General features: G+C 40.4%; 2 protein-coding genes across 3 annotated transcripts in view; one reads left to right on the plus strand and one right to left on the minus strand.

The window, feature by feature from the left end:
* The window catches only part of LOC121444401 (oligophrenin-1-like), a 365,423-nt gene that overhangs the window by 262,245 nt on the left and 77,400 nt on the right, over positions 1-25,778 (minus strand). The gene's annotated exons all lie outside the window — the stretch shown is intronic.
* On the plus strand, positions 13,883-15,277 carry LOC121444400 (chromodomain Y-like protein). Its single transcript, XM_041646214.1, has one exon. The coding sequence runs from the start codon at positions 13,883-13,885 to the stop codon at positions 15,275-15,277; it is 1,395 nt and encodes a 464-aa protein (XP_041502148.1).

Consider the following 25,778-nt stretch of genomic DNA (forward strand, 5'->3'; position numbering starts at 1 on the left):
TCCATGATAGGCAGAGAGATAGGGAAAGAAGCCCCAGTTAGGTAATAAAAATGGTTAACTTCTAAGACAGCAGGCTGAGAAAAAAACCTAATGCCTTAAAACAAAGGCTTGTTAGGTTTTTCTCCTCTAAGTATGGCCCCCTGCTGATGGACAGACTGATGAATTCAAGGCAAACCAGATGCCACAGCTGTGGGCCAATCAGTCACCCTGTCCTTGTTCAAACTGACCAACCCTAAATTGGGAGAAAGACTCTAAAAACCCTGGCACACACCTTTAATCCCAGCACTCAGAAGGCAGAGGTAGACAGGTCGATGTTCAAGGCCGCCATTGTCTAAATAGTGAGTTCCAGGACAATTAGAGCTACAAAGACCCTGTCTCAAAAAAAAAAAAAAAATAGCCCAAGAGGAGAGACTGGATTTTTTTGGGCTTCCAAGTGCCCCTTCCAGTTTATATAGGGCATTTCTCTCTGTCTCCTCTCTGGGTATCTCAAATTGCTAACCAACCACTCCCTATCCTTCTGCTGGCCTGGCTTACATTACCACTGGGCTTTTACTCCACCTGCAAAGATACTGGGGAACCCTTGAAACAGAGGAGGGCTTTCCTAAATGGGACATAACTCTCATCTTTTGGCAAAATTTTGTAAAACTCGCTCCTCCACATTTGCCCTAGGGACTTTAAGACTACTTCACAGGGTCCCCTAATGTGCTCATAGGTCCCCCACTTCCTAGGTATAACTATGTCAGTTCCTTCCAACTTTACCAATGCAACAATGTCCCAATCACCACCTTTGTACCACAAGACTGTCTGAGCCGCTTCATCCCAGATGGCCCTTCTGGCACTATCTGCCTATCTGGCCTTCTCATTTTCAATCTGACTGAGTCCTCTGCTGGTTTCTAGTATTGCTGGGGATAGGGAGGAAGATTTAACTCATCTGCTCCAGGAAAATCCTTTGAAATACTCCCCTACCACCGCGTTCTATTCAAGCTAAACCTGCTGTATCTGTCAGCTCCTGGAAACCCCTTCACCGTCCTGGTTTTTCCTCAATATCAATACCTTTCACCGAGCTAAAGGGCCATCAAACTCATCACTCTTCTTGCCACTCTGGGCAAGAGTCCACTTCAGGACTCAGACTAGGAACAGTAGGAGTGGGGGGTTCTTTACATCAGTTAGCCTCTCTGTCTAACCAGCTCTGAGAAAGCCTTAAAAGAAATTTTAGATCAGCTTGACACCATTAGGGATCAGTTTGATTCTTTGGCCAATGTCATACTCCAATATCAAAGAGAGCTAGATCTCCTGACTGCTGTCAATGAAGCAATCTGTGTCTTCCTCCAGAAATAATGCTGCTTCCACACCAACAAACCCAAGCTAGTTCAAGATGGGGGTCAAAGACATAGGGACCATGAAGCATGATTAATAAAAACTTGGAGACAGATATTGGGGTTCAACCTCAAGATCAGAAAAGCAAAGCAGCCAGCCCCTGGTTCTTACCTAGACCTCAGTCTGAAAATGGTGATCCTGCCTCCAGGAAATCTCAGAATGAGACTAAGACAGAGAGCTGTCTCCACCCATTTTATAATCCTTTCTAGCTCTGGGATTAAGAGTGTGCACACCTACTGCCTGGTTTCTATGGCAAAACAGTATGGTTACTTGGGTTAAAGGTGTGGGCCATTGCTGCTTGGTCTCTAAGGCTGGCCAGTGTGGCTATTTTCCTTTTCTGATCTTTGAGCAAGCTTTATTTATTAAAATACAAGTGAAATGCCACTACAGAACCAGGCTCAGAAAATTCAACACCAAGCCTCTTCCTCTGGATGAGTTTTTGTTTCCATCTTATCCTGGTTCATCCCCTTAATGCCCCCCCTACTTTAATCCTGTCTTTTCAACATTTTACAGACGTTCTTCCCAGATCAAAGCACTGACATCACTCAGGCCACCACACAGGACAAAATAAAAATAATACTTCTTTTGGAGTCACTCCAGACCCCAAAACTCCAAAACAATATCCCCTCCACCATCAAGAGGCCACCAGAAAGAAAATGACTCTCTCTATCCTTTATATGTGAAGGGCCTCAAATAAAGAATATCCCCTCTACAAAATTATGGCCATAAAACAGGCCCAAAGTTCCAAGAAATCTGCCCAAGGCCATGAAATGGTAGCAAGCAGCAAACCCCAGCACACATCCTAGAGCTCAGAGGTTACAAAAGCAATCTGACTTATCTCACATCCTTTCTACAAAAAGTAGCTCCTGGGTTCAGCAAAGGCAGACAGGTTCTCCCTGCTACCTTCTCTCAACTATAAAATCAGATTCTCAGATCCCACATGGCAGGTACATTCTCCTGTTCCCAGCAGGCTCTTGGGGTGACAACCTCTTAAAATAATAAAAAATTGGCTCTCACTGCTTGAGGTCAAACTGAGTCTTTAGCCTTTCTTTTCTCTCTCCTGGCTAATTCCTTACCATATCTATTGCAAATACACAACTAAAGACTTAAGTTGAGGATTGTTTATTCAAGGAAAAAAAACCAGAATTCCTTTGTGATACACTCAAGTTATCCTAAGAAAAGTATTGTCTTCCCATTCTGCAGCAATACTGGAAACACCACCACAACTGCAATAACTGCAAACCAACAGCTCAGAAGCCACAGAAGGGGCAAAATGTGCCTGAAGGTTTTAAGTCCCAACGCTAAAAAAAGTTCTCTACTCCTCCAATTTGACGGATCCTGAGAGAGAGCTTCATTGTCCTGACTTGAAACTAATTCTGCCTAAAAGATACTAATGACAATGTCAAAAAGCAAACACTCACAATTATTTTAAGTTGTATTAGCAGGAAGAAGCTTAGCAAACTGGTTTAGTAAGAGTGTAATCAAGATATTTGATTAAAAAATTGGAGAATAACAGAACAGAGAATGGCTTGCTCACAGGGTCCTTTGAAAGGCCCCAAGCTATTACTAGAAATATAGAAAGACATTTTTGCATGCGAATAGATACATGCCTTGAGATGTGTGAATGCCCAAGAGAGACTTGAGAAGTCCCTGGTCATCCAAAACTAACTAACCATGCACAAGCCAAAAGAAAAGCATAAGGTAAGCAAAGGTCAAATTATAAACTGTCTGGCTGAGTGCTAAAGATATATCCCAAAACACAAAAGACATGCTGAAGTCAAGGTTAGTAAGTGTATTAGTTCAAATTATTTAATGAAACTGTTATCCAAACATTAAACAGTCAATGAACTAACCTACCACAGACTTCAGTAGGTTCATTACAAAAAAAAAAAAAGAATACCTGCTTTACAGAATGATTGTAAATCTAAAATGTCAAGAAACAAACAAACAACAAGGAACATCAATGGTAAACTGTAGGGAAAAATAAATGATTTAATTTTAAGAACTGACACGTTTTATTATTTAGAAATACTTTTGAAAGATTTTATTTATTTTTTTATTTTGAGTGTATGTGTGTGCCTGCACATATGTCTATAAAACATGCTGGGAATAATGCATCAAATCAGCAGGCACAGTAGTTATGGTGCCATATGGTAAGGTAGTAAGGTGCCATATGGGTAACGGGAGCCAAACTCAGGAAACCCAGCTCCTGTGGAAGAGCGACAAGTACTGTGAAACATTGAGCCACCTTCTGGAGTCACTCCTCTCCCTTCTATCATATGGGTGCTGGGGATCACACCCAGGCTGCCTATGCCATTACCTGCTAAGTCATTGCAAAGGCCCAATGTTCACTTCTTAATAAAACACCACGACACAGACACAGAAAACCATAGCTCGTGTTCCAAAACAGTATGTATTTAGTACAAATTGTTCCTTGAAATATACCATGGAACAAGTAACAAAATGGGAGATGGCCTCAAAGCAATTTTTTATAGAAAGCCGTGCCTATTAATTCCATCACTTGAGAGGCACCAGGAGAAAAATTAGTAATCAAGGCTAGTTTTGGCTACATAGCCAGTTCAAGGACAGCCTGGGCCACATGAGATTCAGTCTTTAACATGCAAACAAAACAAAATGGGGCTGGAGATATGTATGGCTCAGTTGTTAAAAGTACCTAGGGCTGATTTTCACTCTCCTTCCTCTCCCCCATTGCAAATTCCCTAGTCTTACCCAGCCCTGTAACAGAACTCAGCTCCCTCTCTACCTCTATTCCCTGGGAACTGTGTAGAACCTCTCCAGGATGCAGCCTTCCTCCCTCACCCCATCTTTTTGTGTCAGCCACCAATACCTAGATGTACTTTCTACCTGGGACCTCTGTCAACACCAATCTGAACATCAGGAGGTGATTTTCTCTCCTTCCTGTCCTCCATTATAAATCACCTCAGTCACATCCCCACCACAGTAAAAGATGCCACTCCCTGGGGATTCTGCCTAAACTCAAGGCAGATCAAGATTTCCTTCATCCTATGGACCCTCTCAGTCCCAGCACTACTTCTAGCCCACCCACATTTCTTCCTGTCAGACCCCAATACCAGGAAACACATTTTATATGGGACCCACAGAGGCCACACCTGAAAGGGACTCAGAAGCACTCCCTACCAAGAAAGCCATAGTCACTGTTTTCCCAAGGTCCGGAGAGGACAGCAGAAACAAGGAACTTAAGACCCACCCAAAGAAAACAGTTATCAACACTTAGAAACGCAGTCCTCGCAAACACAGACGCTGAGACACGAGCACAAAGCCAAAATCACTAACACCCAAGACAATGTGACTCCTTCAGAACCCAGCAATGCTACTACAGTAGGCCCTGCAAAATGCAATATAGCTGAAGCCCAAGTCAAGGATTTCAAAATAGCCACTGGTAATACACTCACAGACCTTAAAGAGGGTGTGAATAAATCCTTTAAGGAAGTCTGTGAAAACACAAATAGTAGAATGAATGATAAATACACTTGAATGTAAGAAGTTAAGGCCTACCAAGCCAAAAGGAGCAAACCTGGAGTCTGTCTGGTACTATCAGAGGTCCTGACTATGCCTAGCTAAAGAGGGACTACCCAGCAATGTTTCCTGAGGGCCTAGCAACAGGTGCTGTCAGAGGTCCTGACGATGCCTAGCTAATGAGGGGAGATCATGCCATGTCATCTGTCAGTGGCTCCGAATGCCTAGGTGCTGGGAGAGTATAGAAGCTTCTCTCCATTGGTAAATAAACTAGTCTGCTCTATGCCTTCTACCTGACTCCCATTGTCAGAGACGTTAACACTGTGCTTTTTCACCTGCTCCCCCAAGGAAGACGTGAGCCCCCAGCAATAGTTTAAGACAACAAAGTAAAAATAGAAACACTAAAGAAAGCCCAAAGTAAGGTAAAACAGGGAATGAAAAGTTTAGGAAGGCAAACAAAAACCTCAGAGGTAAGTCCACCAGCAGAATACAAGAGAGGAAACAGAGAATCTCAGTCATGGAAGACAAGATAGAAGAAATGGATACCTCAGTTAAAGAAAATACTAAATCTAAACAAATCCAGGCACAAAACATCCAGGAAATCTAGGACGCTATGAAAAGACAAAATCTACAAATAATGGAAACATACATGAGAGCCGGGCAGTGGTGGTGCATGCTTTTAATCACAGCACTTGAAGGCAGAGGCAGGCAGATCTCTGTGAGTTAAGGCCACTCTGGTCTACACGAGCTAGGTCCATGACAGTTAGGAATATAACACAGAGAAACCCTGTCCCCATAAAACAAAAAATGTACTTGAGATTAGGGGTAAAAAAAGGGGCATACCTAAATATAATAAAGGCAATATACAGCAAGGCTATAGCCAACATCAAAGTAAATGGAGAGAAATTCAAAACAATTCCACTACAATCAGGAACAAGACAAGGTTATCCACTTTCTCCATACCTATTGAATACAGTACTTGAAGTCTAACTAGAGCAATGAGATAACTGAAGGAAGTCAAGGAGATACAAATAGGAGGAAGTCAAAGTAGCTTTATTTAGAGATGATAAGATATAGAAATGACTCTAGGAATTCCATCAGGAAACTGATAACAGCTGGAAAACACTTTCAGCAAAGTAGAAGAATAGAAAAATCAGGAGCTGTCTGATTTTTGACAAGTTGTCAAAGGAAGAAATTAGGAAAATAAGACCTTTCATAATAGCCTCAAAAATATTATTGGGTAACTCTAACCAAGCAACCGAGGGCTTCTGTGTGGTGAAGGACAAACTGGAAAGCTAGATAATGAACAAATATTTTACCAACTACACATCCCATGAAGGGCTAATATCTAAAATACATAAGGAACGCAAAGAACCAGACATTGAGAAAACAAATCACCCAACTAAAAATGGGGTACAGATCTAAAAAGAGAATCTTCAAAAGATAAAACACAAACGACTGGTAAGCATTTAAAGAAACATTCAATATCCTAGTCCTCAGGGAAATTCAAATCACAACTACTTTGAGACATCATCTTACACCTGTCAGAATAGTCAAGATCAATAAAACAAAAGACATCTCATACTGGCAACGTTGTAGAGAAACGCAAATACTTATCTATTGGGGTAGAAGTGCAAACTTGAATAGTCACTATGGAAATCAATGTAGTGGTTCCTCAGGAAGGTGGGAATGGAACTTTGTTGGGGGCTATAGACCCCCAGAGCCTGAATTTCCTGTAAACAACCTGTTATGCTTGCAGCTGTTTTGAGCAAAGGAACTTGTTTTCCTGTGTTTGCAGCTGCTCTGAGCATGAGACAGGAGAGTGGTTTCTGGTGGCTGCAGCTGAAAGATCCCAAGAGCTGGGGCGTGGGCAGAGCACTATATAAGCTGCTCCTGAACATAATAAAGTGGGCATTCTTGGCATTCTTGTTTCAAGGATGTCCTGTGTCCCTGTGTCTCTGTATTTATGTGTGTCAATCTCTAGCTCCTTACCCGACTCATGTTTAGATATGTAGTACATGCGGACACATACAGGTGGAGGCCCCAAGTGAGATCAGGAACTAGAGACACACTGAGAGATCGCCCTCAGAATTAGGGAGAGTGAATTAAAGGCCTCAAAAAGAATGGAATAAAAAGAGTAAGTTTTTAAAGAGATGGAGTATAGACAGTCAGGTTAAAAGAATGGAACGAAAAGAGTAAGTTTTTAAAGAGACAGAGTATAGGCAATCATATTAAAAGGAGTAAAAAAATAAGCCATATAAAGACAGAATGTCCACAGAGAATTTGGATTATGTATATTATTGTTTTGTCTTTTGGTTTCTTGACTGGAGAGAGAGATTTGATTCTGAGAACTGCTAAGAAAGGTATCTTGACTTTTTAAAATATGCATCTAAGGATATGTTGCTTTGGAAAAGAGGTTCTGCTTTTGTTTCCACAGAAAATGAGAACATGCGGATTCATTCCAGATTAATGTGATTTGATGCACCAAGACCTCTTGAAATGGTGCTGTGAATACCCCCAAAGAACTTCGCCCAATAAATAGCAGAAAGTAGTATAGAGAACAATACCCAAATTCCCAAATTTGTTTACTAGAGGTTGTAGGGCTGAGGGGGACACTGTCATAGTGCCAGGAGCACTGGAAACTGCGGCAACAAGTGCTGGAGTCAAGGCAAGCCAGAGCCACTCAGACCCCTCTGGGCTGCCCATCTGGTGCAACGAATGGAGAAGGCAGGGGTGGGGCGAGGGGAAGGGGGCAGTGGTTCCTGGCTCTACATGCCCAAGAGTCTGCTGCGTGAGAGGCAGGCTTTCCCATAGGACCCAGGGAACTCATGCAGTAGCCATGGAAGGTCCCCAAGCCTGACTGCTGCTCTGGCAGATTGTGGTGATGCTTGCTGGAGGATTTGCTGAAGGAGGCAGAGACAGGATAATCTGAAGTTCAAGGAAGGCTGCCGAGCCATCCTAGCTGAGACTTCAGGATCACCACAGGTGGCCACTATTGTCACTGCTGAGGCCTCCTTCATGGCAGCTGGAATTGTCATCAACCAGACAGCTGCTGTGACTATCTTGTAGCCAGCACCAGCATTTAATATCATTCATGTTTAACGTAGAATGAATATGCTCACTAGGGCATTTTCCAGCTTATAAGAGCAGTTGGATTTCTTGTGGGATTTGCATATGGTTAGTTGCTCTCCTTTTTTCCATCATACTTATGCCACAGCCGGGCCAGTTAAAAAAGTTAGTGCTAATTATATAGAAAAGGGGGAGCTTTGGGGGGCTGTGGACTCCCAGACCCTGAATTTCCTGTAAACAATTTGTTATGCTTGCAGCTGCTTTGTTTTCCTGTGTTTGCAGCTGCTCTGAGTATGAGACAGGAGAGCAGTTTCTGGTAGCTGCAGCTGAAAGATCCCGAGAGCTGAGGCGTGGCCAGAGCACTATATAAGCTGCTCCATATTACAATAAAGTTGGCATTCTTGGCATTCTTGTTTCAAGGATGACCTGTTTCCCCTTGTCTATGTATTTGTGTGTGTGTCAATTTCCAGCCCCTTTTCTAGCTCACATACAGTCCCATAGTGTGGACAGTACAGACCTACCTCAATATCCAGCTACACGGCTCTTGTGCATACAGCCAAAGGACTCTCCAACCTACCAGAGACACACTTTCTGAACCATATTCATTGCTGCTCTACTTATTGATAATAGTCAAAAATTGGAAATGACCTAGATTTTCCTCAACAAAAAGGTGGATAAAGAAAGTGCATTACATTTGCACAATGAAATATTACTCAGCTGTTTAAAAATGATGAAATTTGCAGGTAATGGAGTTAGAATGAATGAATGGATGGATGGAGCTAGAAAAAAGTCATCCTGAGTGAGTTAATCCAGACCCAAAATGACACACATGGTACATACACATTTATGTGTAGATATTAGTTGTTATCAATAAATAGTCTATAATCAACATAACCAGAGGTTTGGTACAGCGTAAGGGGCTTGATGAGGGGATGGATCTACCTAAGAAGGGAAAATAGAATAGATAGTTATAGAAGGACAGTAGAGGGGACTGGAACGGAAGGATCAAACAGGGAGTAGAAAGGAAGAAAGGTATAAGGAAGGGAATGCGGTAAGGGGCAGCTAAAACTACAGGCGATTTGAGGGGCTGTTAGAGACCTAATACAGTAAAAGCTTCTTAAAATATATACATATGTGAAAGAAATCAAAATGGAATAACAAAGTAACAGGGGAGACAAAGCTCCAACTAGACATCTCTTGCCACCAAATGAAACCTCCAGTTCTGGTTATGAATTATATCTAATCAAATTGTTGGCCAAGAGGACTCTAAGAAAATTTTCAAACAAACTAGACTATCACCAAAACTATTGGTTGCTCTTCACCAACTAATGGTAAGGCTTTATTGCTGAAGACAATGCCTACACAACTCATTGAACATGGAGAAGTGGAGCTGGTGCCTACCTAGAGCCTTCACTTCTACTGACTAGTATTTCGAGTACTTTAAGGTACTCTGTACACTAACAAAAGGGAAAGACAAACAAAACACAAGCTATCGACCCTACAATCTACAATGATGACATACCTGAAAGATGTTCTGCTGCAATAGTGGCACAAAGTTTGTGGGCATAACCAGGTAATATCTGGTTGGATTTAAGGACCACTCTGTGCAATGTAACCCATCCCTAACAGTGCTTGGGATGGCTAAGAAGCTGAGACTAGATAGGCTATGGGCCAAGGGGAAACTCAAATACTATTATTTTGCTAAAGGTACATAGCGAAGAAGTGACTCCAAAAGACATTCTTCTGTATTCATACATCAGTGTCTTGCATAGTCATCATTAAGGAAGCTTCCTCCCACAGTAGATAAAACCAAATGCAGAGGCTCACCACTGGACAACATGTAGAAAGTGAGGTACCTTAAAACACACATTGCCAAACAGGATGTCTTCATCAAATTCTTCCACTCAGAGATCAGGGAACTTTGTTTAAGAGGAGGCAGAAAGATTATAAGAGCAAATGGGAATGGAAGATACCAAGGAAACAAAGGCCAACAGAGCAAACACACACAGGAACTAGCAGAGACTGTGGCAGAATGTATAGAGCCGGCATGGGTCTAATCCACATGGGGTCCCAGCTGAGAGGGGAAGTGGACACAAGCCCCCATCCCTAAGCAAAGCTATCTCCAGTTGATAACCACTTGGAAAGGAAAAATTAGTTTTCTCCAACTGGATCTCATTGAGTATACAAACCACACTTAAGGCCAGATCCCATGCCCACAGTAGATGGTTAATACAAAACAAACTCAGTCTTTTAAAGTTGTCTCATAAGGCTGTATCTGTACAACTTTTTTACATTACAGGTCTTCTTCTTCTATATTATGGTTACATATTCTGTGGTTTTATGGGATTTCTGTGTGTACAAATGAGTGTGTCTCTTTTGTACATGATTCTTACGCTTTTTGTTTGACTCTTTTTGTTTGCTTGTTTGGGCAAATTCTGTTTTGTTTTTTAAGTTGTTTGTTTGTTTTCTAACAAGGTGGGGGAGGAGATGGAAGGAGTTTGGGGAGGAGAAACAGTAATCAGAATATATGAAAAATTTATTTTCCATAAATAGATACAACATAATTGGAAAAAAATCACTAATGTCAACTCTACCTTAATGCTCTTACAGAGGACCTAAGGTTGGTTCTTACTGATCACGTGGCAGCTCATACCACCTGTAAGTTCCATCCCAGGAGATATGAAAAACTCTTCTGGCCTCTCTGAAATATTGCTTAGAAGTGGTAAACATAAACTCACACAGGTAAACACACCAACACATAAAAAAATAAAATGAGTAAAAAAGAGCAAATAAAAAAGACAAAAGTATGACTAGAGACAAGAAATTTAATAATAATAACAGACAAAATCCATCAGAAAGATATTAACAATTACGAATATAACATTGAACAAAGATCATTGAAACAAAAAACAGCAATTTATAAATAGACAAATCAACAAAAACTAGATATACTAGTGTGACATATTTAAAAATAGACAAAACAACCAGGTAGAATATTGAAAAAAAATGTAAGACATTAACAAACCTGCAAACATGTTAGATACAACATACATCTATAAAGACTTTTAAGCATTTCTACTAAGAAACTACAGTTTTCTCAAGTTCACGAAGAAATTTCCCAGGATATATGATTCAGTACAACAATAAATAAGCCTTGATAAATTCTACAAGATTGAAATCCTCCAAAGTAGCTGGGCCTGGTGGTGCATGCCTTTAATTTCAGCACTCAGGAGGAAGAGACAGGTGAATCTCTGTAAGTTCAAGGCTAGCCTGCTCTACGGAGTAAGTTCCAGGACAGCCAAAGATAGGTTTTGAGAAACCATGTCAAAAGAAAGAAAGAAAGAAAGAAAGAAATCCTCTTTTCGGACCCCCTGACCATAAAAGAATGTAAAACAAAAAACACCTGAAAAATAATTTAAGGAAAAACCAGAATGGCCTTAAAAATGGCAATGACATTTTACAGACAATATCAAAGAATAATTGATGAGTTGGGTGGTGGTAGTGCATGTCTTTAATTCCAGCACTTGGCCAGGCTGCTCTGCAGAGTGAATTCCAGGACAGCCAGGGCTATACAGAGAAGTGCTATCTCAACATTCCCCCTACCCACAAAAAAAGAATAACTGATGAAAGAAACAGTTGATAATTAATTTAATTAATTAATTTTTTTTAAGCTTCTGCTCTGTGAAAGACAATGTCAAGAAACATAAGCTACAGACTAAAAAAAACTTTGCAAAAGATATGATTTTAAAAAGTCTGCTATCCAAAACATACAGAGAGGTCTTAAAAATTAACAATAAAAAACAAATAACCTAATTGAAAAAATTGTAAGACAATCTATGCTCATGCCTATACATAGAATACATATGCACACATATGTTCAACATTATAAACTGATGAGGATATGGAAGACTAGAATTCTCATTGTTGGTGGGAATGCAAAATGGTGCAGCCAGTTAGGAAGACAATTTAATCCTCTTCTAAAATTAAACAATAGCTTGGCATGGCAAATCAAACCTACAATCCAAGCTCTGGGAGATTGATGCAGGAAGATCTTTCATTTGAGGCCAGCCCAGGTTATATAGTGAATTCCAGATCAGTCTAGTCTACATAGTAAGACCCTGTCTGAAAATATTAATAACAATATAGTAAGATAACATGTCTGAAAATATTAATAATATAGCAAGATGAGCCTTGTGAAAATATTAATGATATTTTAAAACTAGCAATACATAAAAAAACAGCAATTTCAATTTCAGTCCTTGATATTTTACCACGTCAAAAATGTATGACCAGGGCTCACCTGGGTGGCACTTATACTGCAGTTGAAACGATGTAGAGAACATTAGCATAACTGCTGCAAGCATGAGAGGCATTTTTGTAAAAGTCATATTTTTTCAAAATCTGTGCTATGTATTGAAAGTCTTATTTTTGCAAAATCTGTGCTATGTATGAGCAAATATCTTATAATTAAGCCCGTTGTTTTGTATACTAATTTTTTAGTTAAAATTTTTCTAGGAAACAAAAATGTTCAAAACTCTTAAAATATGTTCACCCAAAAATCTGCACAAAGACATTTATAGCAGCATTATTCGTGAGTGATAAAACTTGGAAGCAACAAAATTTCCTCAATTGGATGAGTAGGTAAATAAATAAATGTGGTACCCATAAACAAAGAACTGTGAGTAAAAAACAGGAACTTTTTCAGTCATTGTTCTCTTGATTAGCACTGGTTTCTCACTATCAATTGCATATGTATATATGGAAAGGAGTAAAATGACTCATAAATAACAATCACTAAAAAAAAATAACAAGAAATGCAAACCAGACTATTCTAGCCCTATGGAAAGGCTAGAACAGTTAGGATCTCATCTGTGAAACGGAAGTAGGCCCTGTTGAGTGCAACACGTACAGTAGTCCCTCGCTGCTCTAGAAGAGCTAAACTAGATGGAGGGCAACGGAACAGCTGCTTGACGCTGCCGACGCTGCCGACGCTGCCGACGGGGCCCTAAACAGCAACGCCAGAAAGTCAGTCGATCTTCAGGTCAGTCAATAGCTTTTCCTAATACCACCAAGTTTAAAGACTTGTTTTCAAATGCCTAAAAGAAAGTCAAGAAAAATGCCCCGACTTTCAAAAGCAAAGAGCAGGAGCTCCACACCCTCAGGTGTGGAGATATGCGTTCCTAGCAGCTCAGTTAAGAAAAGGAAAATGGCGTCTGGCCTTCAAACTAAGAACCCTAAGAAACCGCGTCAAACCGAGAAGGGTCACCAGGACATACTAACACAGAAAGTAGCTACCGAGGAACCCAATGAGGTTTTACTGGGCCTTCGTGAGAAAGTCGCAAGTGGTAGAAATTCACGAAGAAAACCAAAGGCCTCTGACCCAGTGACGGTAGCCATGGCAACGCGTTCGGCCGTTGCCAGAAAAAGCCAGCCTTTGTCTAGCCCTACAGTGACTACAACCATGGAGGAACGTTCGTCTGTCAACAGAAAGGGCCAGTCTTCGTCTGGCCCCGTGCCAAAAACCATGTCCACGTACTTGACTATTGGCAGAAAGAGCCAATCTTCACCATGCCTAATGACCAGAGCCATGGCTACACGCTTGTCCGTTGCCAGAAAAAGCCAGCCTTTGTTTAGACCAGTGACTACAACCATGGACGGATGTTCGTCTGGCTCGGTGCCAAAAACCATGTCCACATACTTGATTGGTGGCAGAAAGAGCCAATCTTCACCATGCCTAATGACCAGAGCCATGGCTACACGCTTGTCCGTTGCCAGAAAAAGCCAGCCTTTGTTTAGACCAGTGACTACAACCATGGACGAATGCTCGTCTGTCAACAGAAAGGGCCAGTCTTCGTCTGGCCGCGTGCCAAAAACCAGGTCCACGTACTTGACTGGTGGCAGAAAGAGCCAATCTTCACCATGCCTAATGACCAGAGCCATGGCTACGCGCTTGTCCGTTGCCAGAAAAAGTCAGTCTTCAACTGGTCCAGTAACCAAAGCCATGGCCACAGGCTTGGCTGTTGACCAAAAAAGTTCCACAACTATAACCACGCGACTGGCCAGTCGCAGAAAGAATGAATTTCCATCCAACCTGGTGACCACAGATACAGCCACACACTTGACAGGGGCCAAAAGTGAACATCCTTTACCTGGCCCAGTGACCACAGCCAAGGAGAAAGCCTTAGCTGCTACCAGAAAGAGTCGATCGATGTCTAGTTTGGTAATTGCCTCCACTGCCAAGCACTTAGAAGCTGCCAAAAGAAGTCAATCTCTGTCTGGCCAAGTGATAGCAGCAACAAGGTCGCAGTTGGCTGTTACCAACAAAGGTCAATTTTCATCTTGCCCCATGACCACAGACCTGGCTCCACTTTTAACTATTGCTACTACAGGACAATCTCCATCAGGGGATGCAAGTAACATAAAGCAAACAGTTACAGAAACGACTAACAAGGAGACAAGTGCTCCAGAAAAACCTGATGAGAACAGGCCAAGATGTACTGTCAAGAGAAGGCCTTCTGAAAGGCGTTTCAGTGTAAGGCTGGTGGAGAGTTCCTCCAGATTCAGAGATATCGTGGTGAGGAAGCAAGATGGCTTCACCCACATCATGTTATCCACAAAATCATCAGAAAATAACTCACTAAATCTAGAAGTGATGAAAGAACTTCAGGATGCTCTCAACAAGGCTGCTGTTGATGACAGCAAGCTGGTACTTCTCAGTGCAATTGGCAATGTCTTCTGCTTTGGACTGGACTTTACTTATTTTATACAGCGCCTCACAGCGAACAAGAAAAGAGAAAGTGCTAAAATGGCAGAATCGATCAAAAATTTTGTGAATACGTTCATTCAGTTTAAGAAGCCTATTATTGCAGCAGTCAATGGCCCAGCCCTTGGCTTGGGAGCATCTATACTGCCTCTTTGTGATGTGGTTTGGGCTAATGAAAAGGCTTGGTTTCAAACCCCCTATACCACCTTTGGACAGAGTCCAGATGGCTGTTCCAGCTTTACATTTCCCAATACTATGGGAGAAGCCTCTGCAAATGCAATGTTGCTCAGTGGGCAGAAACTGACAGCACAGGAAGCTTGTAAGAAGGGCCTGGTCTCCCAGGTATTTTGGCCACAGACCTTCAGCCAGGAAGTCATGATTCGAATCAAGGAGCTCGCCTCATGTAATGCAGTTGTCCTGGAAGAGTCCAAAGCCCTACTGCGCTTTACCACCAAGATGAAGTTGGAGGAGGCCAATGAGAGGGAGTGCAAAGTGCTGAAAAATATTTGGGGCTCTGCAGAGGGAATAGAGGCCATGTTAAAATACTTGCAGAAAAAAATTGAGTACTGATTGCTAGGACTGTCACCGATGACCCTGGGACTGGTTTAAGCAGAACATTAGGATATCACTGGTTCCCAGTTAGAAATACCTACCCTTAAAGCCTGAAACAAGTTCACCTATATCTCATGCCTAAAAGTAGGAGTGGAACACTCAAGATATCTATTACCAACAAGTTTTAAAGACCTATGACTATAAAATATCTAACTGCAAAGTAACTTTAATCAAATATCCTTATATCCATATACAAGCAAATATAAAACGGGAATGGTGAGCACTTGTTGGCTAGTGCTATATTAAAATATCTATTCCATTCTTCCGAGGTAACAAACTCTGAAATTATTTTTTTCTTCATTTTTTCCCTTTTGATGTGATATTTGCTTTCTTTACTTATTTTCCTTCCAGAACAAAGAATCTAAAGGGATATTAGCCAGAATCACATCCCTTTCTAAATAGAGATATATAAAGATCTGAGACATTTTTTTTGTCTCCAGGAGGAGAGGTAAAAATACCCTAGGAATGAGAAATTCTAAAACAATTAAAAAGGAAAAAACACTTTTAGGAAAAATATTACTGGTGAAAAATCTCAACATGCACCTATGGTTCATGCTGAAATCTCAGCTTGTTCTTCCTTTGTTATGTATGTCCAACTTTTACTCACTTAGCATTAAGAGACCTCTGTCTCTTGAAGTAAGCTTATACTGCAGTATCCGTGCATAACTGAGTAGCATAAATAGGAATGGCAAAGTTAAAAGTTAGTCCTAGAATGTTTTAAATCTATAAGTTATTCCTAGTGTGTTTTAAATATGCCTCGCCATTTCAAAAGTGAACTGCATCTTGTTGCTTGGTGGAAAGCATTCCTTTATACAAAATTTTGCTTTTCTATTTGCAAATATGATTGATGTATGGCACCAGAAAAACTTTAAGTTTATAGGATATAATTTTAGGTTCACTTAGGATATATTTTATTAAATAAGGTAGAAATTCTTTTTGCGTACTGTTAGTTACAGTGAAAATAAATACACAGTTTTGGTTTGCTATATGCAGATAATGTTGGTGTATTGCACCAAAAACAGCTTTATATATATTTATAAACTATAATTTTTGTTTCCCTTAGAATAAATTAGGTAATATAAATAATAAATAAGGTAAAATTATTTTGCATACAATAATTATAGAACTTTTAATTACTTTGTATTTGATATTTAATGTTCTCGGTATTAGCTGTAATATATCTACCATATACTAAGTATACTTAGTATAGTACTTAGTACTTTACCATTTGTAGTTCAAACTTGTCTTCTCATAAACATTTAGTTGGAAAAGGTATGGGAAAAACCTTTCAGATAATTGTAGCAATCCTTTTTGCTGCGAAACTTTATTTTGTTGCATTTGTTGTTGTTGTTTTGTCTTCTCTCATATATTACATCCCAAACCCAGTTTCCCCTCCCCTCTTCTCCCCAGTCTCCCCCCCCCCCACCGCCCTGAAGTTCCCCTCTTCCCCAGAGAACCCCACCAAGACCTCCTCTCAGACAAGAGCAGACCTCTCAGGGACATTGACCAAAAACAGCACAACAAGCTACAGTAAGACCAGGCAAATACCATCAAATCAAGGCTGGATAAGGCAACCCAGTAAGAGGAATAGGGTCCCACAAGCAGACAAAAGAGTCAGAGACAGCCCCCACTCCCACTGTTAGGAATCCTATCCTACAAGTAAACAGAGGACCTGCATCAGACTCCTACAGGCTCGCTGATCTCCGCAACCCATAAGTCCCAGTCAGTTGATTCTAAGGGTCGTGTTCTCACGGGGTCTCTGACTCCTCTGTTTACTCCAATCCTTTGTCCCCTCCTCGGCAGAACTCCCCGAGCTCTGCCTAATGTTTGGCTGTGGTATTCTGCATCTGCTCCCATCAGTCTCTCTGGTCGCTGATGAGGCTTCAGCTAGGCTCCAGTCCCAGAACACTCTGCAGGCAGGACAAACAGTAGGTCAAAGGTTTTGTGGCTGGGTTGATGTCCCAATCCTTTCACTTGGGGCCTTGACTGGTTACAGAAGATGGTTGGTTCAGGCTCCATGACCCCCATTACTAGGAGTCTTTGCTAGGGTTACTCTAATAGATTTCATGGAGTTTCAACTGCACTAGGTTTCTACCTCACCCCTGAATGTCTCCCAATTCTAGTCATTTCTCCTAGGATTTTCTCCCTCTCCCCACCTGATCCTTACTGTTCCCAATCCCACCTGCCCCCAGTTCACTGGTATAGTCTATTCTATTTCCCCATTCCAAGTCACCCCCCTTGAACTCTCCTTGTTACTTGGCCTCCCTGGATCTGTGGATTGTAACATAATTATCTTTTACTTTACAGCTAATATTCAATTATAATATTTGTCTTTCTCATCTAGATTACCTCATTCAGGATCGTTGCTTTTATCTAGTTCCATCAATTTGCCAGCAAATTTTATGATGTCATTGTTTTTAACAGCTGAATATTACTCCATTGTATAAATGTACATTTTTTTATCCATTCTTCATTATTCAACATCTAGGTTGTTTCCCATTTCTAGCTATTACAAATAAAGCTGCAATGAACATAGTTGAGCAAGTGTCCTTGTGGTATGTTGGAGCGTCCTTTAGGTATATGCCCAGGAATGGTATAACTGGGTCTTGAAGTAGATCAAATCCTAATTTTATGAGAAACCATCATATTGACTTCCCAAGTGACTGTACAAGTTTGCCCTCCCCTCGGCAATGGAGGAGTATTCCCCTTTCCCACATCCTCTCCAGCATGAGCTGACACTTGTGGTTTTGACCTTAGTCATTCTGATAGGTGTAAGATGGAATGTCAAAGTTGTTTTGATTTGCATTTCCCTGATGGCTAAGGATGTTTGTTGAACATTTCCTGAGTGTTTCTGGGCCATTTGAGATCCCTTTGCTGACAATTCTCTGTTTAGATCTGTACACCATTTTTAATTGGATTATTTGGTTTATGAAATTCTAGTTTTTTTGAGTTCTTTATATAGTTTGTGTTATTCTTATATTAGCCCTCTGTCAGCTGTAGAGTAGGAAAACCTTTTCCCATTCTGGCTGCCACACTTTGTTACAACAGAACACCTAAGTTTAGAGAATATGTAAGAAACAAGGTTTGGAATGTAATGGGTGAGGTTCCGATCGGCATTTTGGGAGTTGAAAGTCTAAAATTAGGATTCCTCGCCTGTTCAGGACCTGTAATGACATTCTGGCAACATCACAATATAGAAGATGGTAACATGGTAGGAGTACATGCAAGAAGAACAGAGCTGTTACATGGCAAGACAGGAAGCCAGATAGGGTCACTGTTGCCCTCTCATGAAAAATAACGGAAGGTCCTAAAAAAATTACATTAATGCCTATTAAGGACAATGCTACCAGTATCTTGTTGTGTGAAGTTTTACTCTTTTTTGGCTTGTGGGGGGCACCACCCAGTTCCCAAATAAATCAAACACAGAGTCTTATTCTATCTTATATATGTCCGGTCTTAGCTTGGCTTGTTTCTAGCTAGTTTTTCTTATCTTAAATTATCCCGTCTACCTTCTGCCTCTGGGCTTTTTCCTTTTCCTACTTCTGTGTATCTTACTTTCACTCTTCCTCTGTGGCAGCTGTGTGACTGGGTGGCTGGCCCCTGAGTACCGAATTCCCTTCTATTCAATCTTGTAAACACTCCACAGCCTTTCAACATAGCTGGACTACTAATCACACTTCCAATACATGATTTTTTGAGAAATACATTCAGATTGTGTGCAAAGTACAAAACCAACCAAAATCTTACAAAGAGTAGCTTCTCAAAGATTGGTGGCAATGTGTAAATCAGAAACTGTATCAATGACCCTTTCATATCTTCAGTCACAAACTGATCTGTCTTGGATTTTGAACGGATTGAAACCCATGACTGACTTTCACATATGTGTAATTTTATAGCACCATTCATTGCTCACTTGGGAAACACTAGTTCACTAGTATATGCAAGTCTCATGAATTTTAATACACTTCATTATTCAACATATAAAATATAGTGTCAATATCATCAAAGAAACCTCGAAATACTGAAAGGTTGTGAAGCTCACAGTGATGAATACATGCTTTCAATAATTTAGATATTTGTTTAAAATTTTTATGTGGGAGAGGGCTGAGAATTACATACAGAGCCTTGTGAAGAATATGAAATTCATTATTGTCAACAAATACTGTTGCTTACTCAGTAGAAAACGTATTTCAAGTAAAGAAGAAAGAGAATGTGTCTGCCCTCAGCACTTGACACCAATCAAATGACCACATGTGTGAGTCGCAATATTTTACTCAAAAACGATATTATATTCTCAGTGACAGCCAGAACCTCCTATCTCTAGCACCTAAAAGACACCTTGCACAGGACAGCGGTTGAATGAATTGATGAATGAATGGATGAGTGAGTGAGTGAATTCTCTAAAAGCACAGATTGTGGGGCAGACACTGCTGTGAGTACTAGGAAGGCAGAGAGTACCTAAGAGTCAGCTTCTGCCTACCAAGTTTGAGCATATAGAAACCACATGCGAACAACTCACAAGTCAGTGCTATATATAAGAGGCCAAGGGTTAGGGAAGAACTCTAAACACATTTTAAAATATAAGCCATTTACTCCCAGTTTACTAAACTAGAATATTAAATGTTGGGAAAGGTGTTGGGGCTTCGGGTTTTAGTGTTAGTGCTATATACCACCAGAGAGTTCTAAAACATACTGAAACAAATATTGTTGCTCACTCAGAGTGGGACACTGATGTCAAATGACCATGTAAGTGGGTCACAATGTTTTCCTCTAAAATAAGTATATTCTCAATGTCAGCCAGAATCACTTGTCTCCAGTATAAGAAACTCCTTGTGAATTCTACAAGGGATCTAAGTTTGCCCAGGAAGTGCATAAGGAGAATTGATGCAGCATATTTAACCTGGAGTTGAAACTAAAAGGGCATTCAAAGCTGGGAAAAGAAAGGAAGAAATGAGAGGCTGGAGAGACGGCTCAACAGTAAAGAGCACTTGTTGCATTTACAAAGGAATGGGCTCAGTTTCCAACACTGACATGATGGTTCCCAGCCATCCCTAAACTCCAGCTACAACGGATCTGATGCCCTCTTCTGACCTCTGTAGGAACCAGACAGGCAAGTGGTATATGAATATACATGTGGGAAAAACAATAACATCCAAAACACTAAAAAAAATCCAAAAATATCTTTAATAAAATTTGAAATGGTGGAACAAAAGTTCCAATTAGCTTTGAGTCGTTGTGAAGGCAAGTAATAGACAAGCAAGAACAAAATGTTATCCACTATATTGGTATCTATACTAACCTGCATGATGCACAGTAACCCCACTTCCACTAAGAATTTGGTGGCTTTTGTGGTTGAGTTTGTTTTTAAAACATACTCTTACTATGCATCACTGGCTATCCTCGAGCTTGCGGAAATCATCTTCCTCAGCCGCCTGAGTGCTGCAGTTACTGCATGTGGAACCATAGCTTTCTTATTTGGGTTTGGCTTGGTTTCAATTTTTTGAGACAGGGTCGCATGTAGGACTAGCCTTGAATTTCTAAACTCAAGTGCTGAGATTAGTTGTGGGCATTCAATAATACTCCTGGCTTACACCCAACACTTAATTGGGATGAAATTAAAGTTGATAGGTGTTATTGTAGAATCTAAGGTAGTTGACACAATGAAAATACCTAAGAGATTGCTGGGTTTGGTCACATTGATTGCTTTTAATTATGAAAACAGAGTGCTCTTTTCACAAATGTGCCCCTTTATATTTAACAATTAATTAGTTTAAATGGCTCCTCATACTGCCACCTGGCAGGGCTCTATGCTTTTCCAAGATAGAATGACATAGTGAAAATATGTATGAGATTGAATATTTAGTCTTGGTTCATGATCAGATACTATTATTTGCCTTTGGCTTCTGCAGTTGTAAGATGGCAATAATATATTGCTCAGAGGTTTGTAGGAGCATTAAAATAAGATGATACGACAAAATGTTTCAAGAAACTAGTAATTTGATGGGTGTGGTGGCATGTGCCTTTGTCTTTAATCCCAGTGCCCGGGAGGCAGAAGCAAGTGGATCTCTGTGAGTTCAAGACAAGCCCAGTCCACATAGTGAGTTCCAGGACAGCCAGAGCTATGTAGATACACCATGTCTCAAAAAAAGAAGTAACACAACTATAGTTAGTTTTATTTTTAAAGTAAACTGGCTTGATATGAAGAACTAATAAAAATATGTACAATTATGCATAAAATGGAACTACTGAAAGTAGTGACTTAAATTTTGAAAGCCTTGTAAAGTCTTCTTAGAATAGGATGAAATTTATGGTGCTTGGGGCTGAAGAGATGGTTCAGTGGTTAAGAGCCCCCAAGTCATTTCCCAGCACCTGTATATAACTCCAGCTTCAGGGAGCTCTGAAGCCTCAGGCCTCCAAGGACATCTGCACACATATGTGCATACCCTCACATAGACAAATAATAAAAATAATAAAAGTAAAGCTTTAAAAAAATTATGCAGTTTTCTCTAAAAAATACACATCTGCCAAAAAGTAGGGTATTTTTGTATATACACTTAATAGTATTTTGATCATATTCACCCCTATTATCACATCTTGCCCCATCCAATACTGCCTAATCTCATTCTCCATAAATATGCACTCTCTTTTACTTTCATCTCTTTTCTGTGTATGTGTGACCCATCGAATTTCATTTGTGTCATTTATAAGTACATGGGCATTTTCACAGTAGCCACACCACTGAAGAAAGTGTCTTTCCATTCCTCGTAAACTGTTAACTATTTAGAACGCCTCAGAAAGTGTAAGAGCTCAGGATCCCCTCCCTCTTCCAGGACAGGATATTGATAAGTTCAATTCATACACAAGTAATCATGGTTTCTGTGAGCTCAAGAGCAGAACAGACAAACCATTCCTGGAAGATGCGGTTCCATACCACTCCCTGCTCCATCCTCCATCCCTTCTTACACGATGTTGAGCAATGAAGTCTGATAGAACTGGCCCATTTAGGGTGCAACATTCAACTTTCATTTGTTCTCAGCATTTGAATGAGTTATGAGTCTCTGCACTCAGTGTTGACTACTCCGCGAAGCAACTTTCCTGAGCAATCTTGCCAGCGGCACTATTCTATAGTCATGAATGTAGCTTTTAGAAGGCAATGTGACAAGCATATTGAATTACCTAGATGATGGACACACTTGGTAAAAGAAAAGCAGTAGCTTCCCCAGTAGGAACTATGCTACCCTTAACCATGGGCTCTGTCCATGTTTGCAGTACCAGACATGAATTCCTTTGTGTGGAATGGGCAACAAATCCAATCACAAAGTGGTTGGTTACTGCATAACAGATTTGCCACTAGTATTGCAGTGGATCCTGTATTTTGGCTGGTCAATATCATCGCAAACAAGTCAACAGTGGAGTAAGGCTAATGAGGATGGTTTTTATACTCCTATTTAACATAGTATTGGAAGTTCTAGCCAACGAAATTTAGCAAGTAAAACAAAATGTATTAATAATAAAAAGGAAGAAGAAAAGTTATTTTGTCCACAAAAGGCACAAATTTATATGTAGAAAGTCCCAAAGGTAAGTAAAAGGATTAGAGTTAGTAAATTTAGCAAAGTCATTAGACAGAAACCAGTTTGGAGGTTTTTCCAAAAGCTAAATATAGATATACCATGTGATATATACCCAAAGGACTCCGTACCCTAATTGAGAGATAGCTGCTCATCCAGGTTCTTTGATTCTCTACTCACAACAGCCAGAAAATACAAAAATCCTAGATGTCCATCAACTGATGGGTAACGAAATATTGTATATTTACACACTGGGATATAATTAAGCTATTAAGAAAATGGTATTAATGGATAAGTGCACGAAAATATATTTGGTAGTGATAGTTTAAAACCCAATGTTAAACTCCACAACTTCTGTCCTGAATGACTACTCTAACAGTATAGAAGCTCACTGAGTTCTATAGTCTTTATATGTTTTTATAATAAAGTCTAAAATAAACAAATTCCACATCAAATTATAAAATTCACAGGTGCCTAAATGGAACTAGAACTACTCATTCTGAAGAAGACAAGTCAGACTAAAAAAAGGCAAATGCCACATGTTTTCTCTCATCTGTGGATGTTAGCTTTGAATCTTAAGCTATGTATGTTTAATTGGGTGTTCCCATAAACATTAAAAAAACTGCTAAAGTCTTAGTCAGTGTTCTATTGCTGTGAAGATACAATATGGCCACCCCAACTTTTATAAAAGAAAGCATTTATTTTGAACTTGCTTACAGTTTCAGAGGTTTAGTTCACTATCATCACGGCGGGGAGTATGGAGGCATGTCGGCAGACATGGGGCTGGAGAAGTAGGTGAAAGTTCTCCATCCAAATTCACAGAGAGCAAATCTATAGGCCTGGCCTGAGCTTTCAGAAACTCAAAGCCCACCCTCCAGTGATACACTTCCTCCAATTAGGCCATACTTCTTCCAACAAAGTCACACCTCTTAATCCTTCTCAAAAAGTGCCACTCTCTGATGACTAATTATTCAAATAGATAAGCCAACGGGAGACATTCTTATTTAAGCCAGCACCTTCTACTCCCTGCCCCCATAGGCTTATAGGCATATCATAATGCAAAAATGCATTCATTCAGTTTAATTTCAAAAGTTCCCATAGTTCAGTCTCAGCATTGTTTAAAAGTAAAAAGTTCAAAGTCTCTGAGATTCATGGCATTCTCTTAATCATAGCCCCCCATAAAATCAAAATCAAAAAGTAGTGAACAACAGACAAAGGAACAGAACATACATTGCTATTCTAAAAGGAAAGAAAGGAAGCATCATGAAGAAGCAGTGGACCAAAGCAGGACTGCAAACCAGGAGGGCAAACTCGAAATTCAGCATGTCTGATTTCAAGGCACTCTTCACAGCTCCAACTCCTTTCAGCTTTGTTTACTACAGCACAGTTCTTTCTCTTGGACTGTTTCCACACCAGGTCTGCAGCTCTTCTGGGCAGGCATCCCACAACACCAGCATCTCCATCATCATTGGGTCTCTAACACAATCCAGGCTTTACCTTCACAGCTTCATGCAATGGCATCTCTGGATTTCCATGCGGGAACAGCCCTGACACATATCTGACCTCACTGGCTTTCCTTAGCCACGGAGGGAGATTACACAGCACCTTTCTTACATCCTAGACTCTAAAGCCAAAACCATATGATCCATGCTCTGTAGCTGGCTGGGCTCCTTCAATTACATCTTCATCAACTTTCTATTGCTGAGTCCTTCAATGTTTAAGCTTGTCTTTAATTTCTTTTCACAAGTTGGACATTTAGATGGGTAGAATCTTGTCCTGAGATCACGACTCCCTGTTTTCCATTTAGCATCAGGCTTTCCTTCAAACTTTTTAAGTCCTTGAGCACTGGACTTAGCTCCATTATTCTTCCTGGTGTTCCCTTTCTCCTCAAAGTGTACATTTTTTAATTTTCCCTTACCCAGTTTGCTCCTTTTCATTATAGAGCTACATAAAAGTGGCCACTAATAGCCAAGCAACACAGTCAATACTAGGCTGTCTTAAAATCTCCACTGCCAATTTCAGTAATCCAAAACTCAATTTAGTCTCAGAAAAAAAAATTTAGGAAAAGAGCAGAAAGTAGCCACATTCTTTGCCAAAATATTGTATGAACAGTCTCCAGGCCATTTAGCAATGTTCTTCCCCTCAGAAATTTCTTGAACTGGGACCCTACAATTCAAATCACCCTCAGCAGTATCTTCCTTGTTCCTACTAGAATAACATATTAAGCACCACTTAAAATATTCAGTTCCTTTCCTAATCCAGACTCCCAAAGTCCACATTCCACTAACAAGCAGGACAGTCGGTCCTCTCCCAGCAATTCTGTGCTCCCTGATACCAACTTTTATCTTAGTGGTTCTACTGCTTTGAAGAGTCACTATGGCCAAAGCAATTCTTATGAAAGAAAGCATTTAATTGGGGCTAGCTTACAGTTTCAGAAGTTTAGTCCATTATCATCATGACAGTGAGAATGGTGGCATTCAGGCAGACATGTTGCTGAAGAAATAGGTGAGAGTTTTACACCTGGACCCACAGGCAGCAGGAAGAGAAATCCCATCAGCCTTGCTTCAGCTTTTGGAACCTAAAAACCTACCCCCAGTGACATACTTTCTCCAACAAGGCCATATATACCACATAATCTTTCTTAAATAGTACCAATCCCTAAATGGCTAAGCATTCAAATATATAAACCTTTAAGGGCTATATTCTTCCCCCCTCACGAAAGGGGTTTTCTGTGTAGCTCTGGGTGTCCTGGAACTCACTATGTTGTGTAGTTCAGAATGGCCTCGGAAATCTAACAGCCTTTGCCTCCTGAGTTCTGGGATTAAAGGTGTGTGCCACCACCACCCAGCTGAGGGAAATTCTTATTCAAACCACCACAAGGTTCATGGGGA

The sequence above is a fragment of the Microtus oregoni genome, unplaced genomic scaffold, assembly GCF_018167655.1.
Source record: "Microtus oregoni isolate MIOR12 unplaced genomic scaffold, Mior012 000122F_ref0000035, whole genome shotgun sequence".
Taxonomy (NCBI): Eukaryota; Metazoa; Chordata; class Mammalia; order Rodentia; family Cricetidae; genus Microtus; species Microtus oregoni.